Source organism: Petaurus breviceps, unplaced genomic scaffold (genome assembly GCF_028583685.1).
Source record: "Petaurus breviceps papuanus isolate PSGF00001 unplaced genomic scaffold, PetGlider_PUasm1.0 140, whole genome shotgun sequence".
Taxonomy (NCBI): domain Eukaryota; kingdom Metazoa; phylum Chordata; class Mammalia; order Diprotodontia; family Petauridae; genus Petaurus; species Petaurus breviceps.
This window is the reverse complement of record NW_027185698.1, coordinates 52,350,851-52,358,956: the sequence shown is the minus strand read 5'-3', so window position 1 is coordinate 52,358,956 and position 8,106 is coordinate 52,350,851. Positions and strand designations below refer to the sequence as shown.

The 8,106-nt window shown below is 39.7% G+C and overlaps 1 protein-coding gene and 1 pseudogene across 1 annotated transcript; both read left to right on the top strand.

The window, feature by feature from the left end:
* Positions 1–2,305: 2,305 nt before the first annotated feature.
* On the top strand, positions 2,306–3,244 carry LOC138151125 (olfactory receptor 5P80-like). Its single transcript, XM_069074638.1, has one exon. It carries the CDS (start codon positions 2,306–2,308, stop codon positions 3,242–3,244), a length of 939 nt encoding a protein of 312 aa, XP_068930739.1.
* A 1,632-nt stretch (positions 3,245–4,876) lies between these two features.
* Positions 4,877–7,309, top strand: LOC138149703 (heterogeneous nuclear ribonucleoprotein M-like; annotated as a pseudogene).
* The last annotated feature ends 797 nt before the right edge of the window (positions 7,310–8,106 follow it).

Here is an 8,106-nt window from a genome sequence, read left to right as displayed (position 1 = left end):
ACAAGGGAAGGAGTCAATTGGAGGAGAGGGGTTGACCATTGAGAAAAGAAGAGATAGGTCTTTTTCAAATTGTTGCAAAGACAATAAGATATGATATTGAGGAGTTCTGAATTGTCGAAAAGCAAAGAAAAGGGAGTCCACAGAGATAGCCTTTCTTTTCTCATATATCATCCTCTGTTGAGAGGAAAAGGTGAGGTATGAGGTGTTGAAAAATTGATTCAGCACTCTACACATTTTTGTGGTCATAAAGAGTTTAATCATAAACCCATAAATGAGTATTAGTATTATAGTCAAATTCTTCTCTGAGATGATGTAATGGGAATGTAAATTTTTAAGATCTTCCCTGCCCCTAGGCTAAAGTGCACCTGGAGCCTGGGGTGGGAGGCTTGTTTTTCAGTAGATACTTCTTGATTGGCCAGTGAGTCAATAAGGTTGTTACATTCTCTGAGCCAGGAGAAGGCTATATAAGCCCTGATGTGTAGCTTTGTTTTGGGGCTCACTTTGAGAAGTGTTCTGTGATTTGATTAGATAAAACTTTGGGAAGCCATTGTCCAGAGCCCCCCGGCTTTGAAACCCAGATGTTGATTTGGTATGGATGTAATGGTTGGACAATTTGGAAATCTGTCTACTTGATCTGTTTCTCTGTCTTGATAATTCTGTCTGTATATTCTGAAGTTTGGGGTGCTGACCTTTTTCCCCTGAACTAGGTAAATGATACATATTTGACTGATTAAAGTAAGCTTGTTAACCCATTTTGAATTGCTTTCCTTTATCAAAGCAGATCCAAGAACCTGTGTTGGCAGACACCCTGGGGACGCTGGGGTGCTTGCCGCTACAGATGAACAGCATTTCAGTATTTTTATTCTTTATTCCTGGGCTTAGAAAAGAAGAAAAATGAGTTTAGAGTTGGGAGCAATAAGAACATTCCAGGAAGAAATGATATTTAAGATAATTTCTTTTATATGGAACTTAATAAGTATTAACAAAAGGAAACATTTCAATATAGTTTGGTTTTTGAAAGAAATGTATATAAATATAAAGTTTAACAGAATGGAAATCATCACTCAGTTTGTCTTCACCTGTACTTCCATTTTCTTTGTGTGTTTTACAAATGTTTTGTTATTGTTTTTCCCTTCCCCCATGTCAAGCACTACTCACTTAGCTACTTCTCCCTGCTAATAGTGGAGAGGTCCTTCCTTGTAAGATGTATGTATATATAGATATATATATCTATATATACATATATATAGATAGATAGATATAAATATATGTGTATGGGTATATATGTGTGTATGTACACACAAAAACATATACATACATATGTATATTCCCCCCCCAAGGAAAACAAATGAACAGATCGGCCATATCTGAATGCATGTCTCATTCTCTACATCTAGTCTGTCACCTCTTTGCCAATAAGTGGTGCATACTATTTCCTCACCAGTCTTTTGAAGATGTGATTCATCACTATATTGGTCTGAATTTTGAGGTCTTTCAAAGTTTTTTCCTCTTGTGGTCATCACATAAATTGTTCTTCTATTCTTAGTTCACTCTGCATCAATTAATAAAAGTATTTCCATATTACTCTGAAGTAGTCACATTTGTCACTTCTTATGGCACAATAAAATTTTTACTACATTTCTACACACAATTTGCTCAGCTATTCCCCAAATGAAGGAAGCAATATGTAAACAGTTTATGGTTACAGCAGATTGAGCAAGTGCTTTTCATTGTTTTGCCTTTATAAACATCAGTTTTCCATGGGAAATTTCCCACAGTCCTTCAGGGATGTAATATCTAGTATAGTTGTAGACCTTTGCAATAATTCCAAGTTCTATGAGCAAAGTAAAATGAAAAGATTTAGAATCCAGGTTCCTCATTTTTCCTTCTTTTATGATTTTAGAGCACAAGGATCATGGTCAATAAGCATTCAGTTGAGGAAGATGGTCCTTTGAGATGTCATAAATCAAAAGAACAGCCTCTGTTTCTTTGGAAGGGATTAACATGGTTACTTGACAGAACAGCATTTACACATTTGGAAATGTTGACAAAAAGGGCATATTATACAGTATTGGGTCACAGGGGAAACATGGAAGGAACCAAATTTGTTCATCCCTACTTTGTTTATAAGAACCTTGCCATGGCATAGAAAAACAAAGTATTGGGAGTGAGACAGTTGAATGGGCATGTAGGAAGTGGTCAATGAATATTTCCTGAATCCATCAAAAGACATAGCCAAAGTTTAGTTCTGTATTATTTTTTGATCTTCTTTTCTTCTGTCCAATAGGCACTTTTTCTGAGACAGATGTCTGGCAATAACTGCACTGCTGTAACTGAATTCATTATTTTGGGGTTAACACATGATCCAACCCTTCGCATCATCCTCTTTGTGCTATTTCTGGGTGTCTATGTTGTCACATTAGTTGGTAATCTTAGCATAATCATATTGATCAGAAATAGCTCTAGGCTTCACACTCCAATGTATCTTTTCCTCAGCAACTTGTCTTTTGTGGATATTGGATATTCCTCATCTGTCACACCTCTCATGCTCATGAACTACCTTGAGGACACAATCTTAATTCCTCTTGGAGGCTGTATGGCCCAAATATGTTGTGGAGCCACTTTTGGGACAACTGAGAGCTTCTTGCTGGCTGTGATGGCCTATGATCGGTATGTGGCCATCTGTAGCCCCCTACTCTATTCCACCAACATGTCAACTAGAGTCTGCACTTTGTTACTTATCATATCCTACATGGGTGGTTGTGTGAATGCTTGGACTTTTACTGGTTGCTTATTGAATCGTTCCTTTTGTGGACACAATAAGATCAATCACTTTTTCTGTGATTATTCACCACTTTTGGAGCTTTCCCAAGCCCAAGATGATCTTGCAGAAATTCTTCCAGCTGCCTTTGCTGGATCAATAGTTGTGATCACATTGTTAATTATCATAATCTCTTATGCATACATTGTCTTTTCTGTCCTGAAGTTAAGCTCCACTGAAGGAAGATCCAAAGCTTTCTCAACTTGCACCTCTCACCTCACAGCAGTGACGCTGTTCTATGGGACCACTACATTCATTTATGTGATGCCCAAGTCCAGCTACACAATGGATGAGAATAAAGTAGTGTCTGTTTTCTACACTGTAATGATCCCCATGTTGAACCCCCTGATCTACAGTCTAAGGAACAATGAAGTAAAAGGTGCCCTGAGAAAACTGATGAGTAGGAAACATTTATTTTCATGAATTTTTATCAGTTGCAACATATATTTATTACATATTCTGTTCCAGACAGTGCTAGGTTTGAGGGATACAAGGACAAAAGTGAAAGGGTCTTTGCCTCTAAGGAGCTAATATATCTACTGATATAATGGTTATGATTAAGTCATATCAAGCAATTTGCTTTAGAAAAGATGTATTTTTGTTTTAGCAGGTTAAATTTGTGAATTAAATGTTGATCACAAAGATCTGAAAATATATGCAATATTCAACACCCATGAACCTCCTTCTTCTGCACAGGAGTAGGGAGAGGTGTCTTCTTATACTTCTTTTTTGGGGCTATGATTGTTCTCTGCAATCTTACAGCACTAATTTTGAATTACGTTGTGGTGACTATTCTCTTTCATTTAAATTTTCTACTAACTGTTGTATTTTTCTTGGCTTAGCTTGCCTCACTCTGCAATAGATCATATAAATCTCTTCCATGTGTCTGTATTCATCCTATATGCTGTTTCTGTGCCATTTTGTTTAGCCATTCCTCAACCACTGGGGATCTACTTTATTTCCAATTCTTGCTACCACAAAAGTGCTGCTATAAATGTTTTGGTATATATGGGGACTTTGCTTTTTATCAAGGACCTCCTTCTGGGTATTATATGCCTTTAAAAATGTGTTCTTTGTTATATGGGAAAACGGGTAAGCCTGAGGCAGAAATTATACTGGAAAAAATTAGTTCATGTCAAAACAAAAGATATCAATAAATAAAAAAAAGAAACTCCTCAACCTGGCACCTTCTTACCTTCTTATTTTTACACATTTCTCCCATTCATGCAGTGTCCAATATAGGACACTATATCTGGACTATCTGCCTTTCCCCACACATGGCACTCCATCTTCTTTGTCTTTACACTGGTTGTCTCATAGACCTAGAATGCTTTGCTCCTCTGCCTCTGCCACTTGGTTTCCCAGGCTTTGCTCAAGACAACTCAAATCCCACTTTCTGTAAAGAGCCTTTTCTTGCCTCTCAAGCTAACAGCAGCTTTCCCTTTAAGATTACCTTCCATCTGCTCTGTCTATAATTTATTATTATTATGTTTTGCTTTTTGGAGGGCAATTGGGGTTAAATGACTTGCCCAAAGTCACACAGCTAGTAAGTGTGTCAAGCGTCTGAGGCCACATTTGAACTCACGTCCTCCTGACTTCAGGACTGGTGCTCTATTCACTGCGCCACCTAGTCGCCCCTCTGTCTATAATTTAGTATAATTTTAGTATAATGTACTAAGCTATTTACATGGCCAGCTAGGTAGCACAGTGGAAAAGGGCACTGGGCTTAGAATCAGGCAGACTCATCTTCATGAGGGCAAACTCTGCTTCAGGTTGTACTAGCCATGTGACTCTGGGTAAGTCACTTAGCCATGTTTGCCTCAGTTTCCTCATCTTCAAAATGAACTGGAGAAGGAAATGGCAAACCATCAAGAAAACCCCCAAATGGTGTCACAAAACACAACTGAACAACAACAACAAAGTTATTTACATGCTGTCTTTCCCAGTAAAATGTGAACTCAAGGATAGCAGATGCTATTTTTTGTTTTTCTTTGTATTACCAGTTATAACAGAGTGCCTAACATATTGTAAGTGATTAGAAATTTTTGGTTCCTGCCCGCTCTCTCACACAAAGCCCAGAAGTGGAGAAAATGGCGGCAGGGGTGGAAGCAGCTGTGGAGGTGGCAGCGACTGAATCCAAAATGGAGGAGGAGAGCTGTGCGCCTGGCATAGTAAGCAGGAACGGGACTCCGATCCCCAAAAGTGAAGGTGAATGATTAAGTCAAAATGAGAAGAGGAAGGAGAAAAATGTGAAAAGAGGAGGGAATAGATTTGAACCTTATGCCAACCCTACTAAAAGATACAGAGCTTTCATTATAAATATACCATTTGATGTGAAATGGCAGTCCCTTAAAGACCTGGTCAAAGAAAAAGTTGGTGAGGTAACATACGTGGAGCTCTTAATGGATGCTGAAGGAAAGTCAAGGGGATGTGCTGTTGTTGAATTCAAGATGGAAGAAAGCATGAAAAAAGCTGCTAAAGTTTTGAACAAGCATAGTCTAAGTGGAAGACCTCTGAAAGTCAAAGAAGATCCTGATGGCGAACATGCCAGGAGAGCAATGCAAAAGGTGATGGCTACAACTGGTGGGATGGGTATGGGACCAGGTGGCCCAGGAATGATTAATATCCCACCCAGTATCCTAAATAATCCTAACATCCCAAATGAGATTATCCATGCATTACAGGCTGGAAGACTTGGAAGCACAGTATTTGTAGCAAATCTGTATTACAAAGTTGGCTGGAAGAAACTGAAGGAAGTGTTCTGTATGGCTGGCGTAGTGGTTAGAGCAGACATTCTTGAAGATAAAGACGGGACAAGTCATGGAATCAGCGCTGTTGCTTTTGAACAGTCAATTGAAGCAGCTCAGGCTGTATCAATGTTCAATGGCCAGATGCTTTTTGACAGACCAATGCATGTGAAGATGGATGAGAGGGCCCTGCCAAAGGGTGACTTTTTCCCTCCTGAACATCTTCAACAACTTTCTCATGGACTTGGTGGCATTGGCATGGGGCTAGGACCAGGAGGACAGCCCATTGATGCTAATCATCTGAATAAAGGTATAGGAATGGGCAACATAGGACCCGCAGGAATGGGAATGGAAGGCATGAGATTTGGAATAAACAAAATGGGAGGCATGGAGGGCCCCTTTGGTGGCGGCGGCATGTAAAACATGGGTCGGTTTGGATCTGGCATGAACATGGGCGGAATGAGTGAAATGGATCAAGGAATGGGTGGAGGATTTGAGAGAGACTTTGCTCAGAACGAGATGGGAATGGCTCGGAGTTTTGGAGAACCTCTTGGAAGGGGAATGGGTGGTGGTGGTGGCAGTGTACCAGGAATCGAGAGGATGGGCCCTGGGATTGACTGCATAGGTGGTGCTGGGATGGAAAGAATGGGTGGGATAGAATAGGGTCTGAGATGGAGAGAATGGGCCTTGTCATGGATCGAATGGGGTCAATTGTAGAGAGAATGGGTTCAGGAATAGAATGAATGGGTCCCCTTGGAATAGACCACATGACTACCAGCATTGAAAGGATGGGCCAAACCATGGATAGGATAGGTTCTGGTGTAGAGAGAATGGGGGCTGGCATGGGCTTTGGTATTGAGAGAATGGCTGCTCCCATAGATAGGGTTGGCTCAACTATAGAAAGGATGGGATCAGGTGTGGATCGCATGGGCACCACCATGGATCGCATGGGTCTAAGTATGGATCGTATGGTGCCTGCTGGCATGGGAACTGGCATAGATTGCATGGGCCCAGTTATGGATCGAATGTCTACTGGTTTGGACCGTATGGGTGTCAATAACATAGAGAGAATGGGTCCCACTATGGGTCCAGCCCTAGGTTCAGGAATGGAGCACATGGGACTTGCCATGGGAGGTAGCTTTGACAGAGCTATAGAAATGGATAGGGGAAACTTTGGAGGCAGTTTTGTAGGGTCTTTTGGAGGTGCTGGTGGCCACGTGCCTGGGGTTGCTCGAAAAGCCTGCCAGATATTTGTGAGAAATCTCCCTTTTGACTTTACATGGAAAATGCTGAAAGACAAATTCAATGAATGTGGCCATGTGTTGTATGCAGACATCAAGATGGAGAATGGCAAATCCAAGGGTTGTGGCGTGGTTAAGTTTGAGTCCCCAGAGGTGGCAGAGAGAACTTGCCGGATGATGAATGGGATAAAACTCAGTGGCAGAGATCGATGTGCGAATTGATAGAAATGCTTAAGCGGTTGCCTTTTTTTTTTAAACATCAATACCAGACTTCCAGATTTGTATTTTGTTTTCCTCGTTAGCCATTTTAATTTGTTGGCTGGATGTATAAAGATGTTAAAATTCAGTTGCTTTCTGGGGTGATTTTAATTACTTTTTTAATGACTGGGATTCTATTTGACTGTTTGCATTGAGATTGCAATGTATGCAATTTTTTTTGTAGTTGTGGCATCTTGTTGACATTATGACTTTGATAATAAATACCAGTTATTGAAAAAAAATTTTTTTGGTGATTATTTATCATCTTATTTATCCTCTTTTGATGCTATCTAGATTTTCTATGTTTTCTTGAAATGTGGAGGCCAGGACTTAACATGGTATTCCATATCTGAACAAGGCAGAATCCAATGGAATGATCACCTTCCTAGTTTTCAATCCTATACTCCTTTTCATCCAGGTTAAATTTCCATTTAGCCCTTCTGACTGGCATGCCATACCATTGCATACAATCTGCTTTGTAATCTTCATTTTGATTTCAAGAACCAGTTTAACATTTAACTGATTATAATAGTTCATTGCCTATTCTTTTCTGCTGTTCTACCTTTTACTCAGTATAACATAACTTCAGAAATAATCGCTTTGGAATATAATCTGATCATATAGGATAATTTGAAATCTGACAGGGCTAGTCTCTTTCTTCCGTCCTTCATAATTCCCCTTTATATTATTTTGCAGTTAATATAGGCTCTTGGGATTCTTATCCCAACCCACACTCACACTGATGAATCAGGGCCCCAAAACCAAGACTGGTTAAATATTCCCTCAGGATTTTTGGGTTTACCTTGAGGGATTATGCTAATTCTCCCCCATTTTGTTAGCTTGAGCCCCTTCCCCCATTCTGGTGTGTTCTCCCCAATATAAATTTCAAATGCCAATTAATATCTCCCCAATATCATTATTTGATGCAGTGATTAGTTTTACAAAATTATTTCACCAATTATCATCAATATTCTTTACAAAGGAATGCTTACTGAGAAGATATAGTACAACTAGTAGTTATACTACATCCTTGTGGATC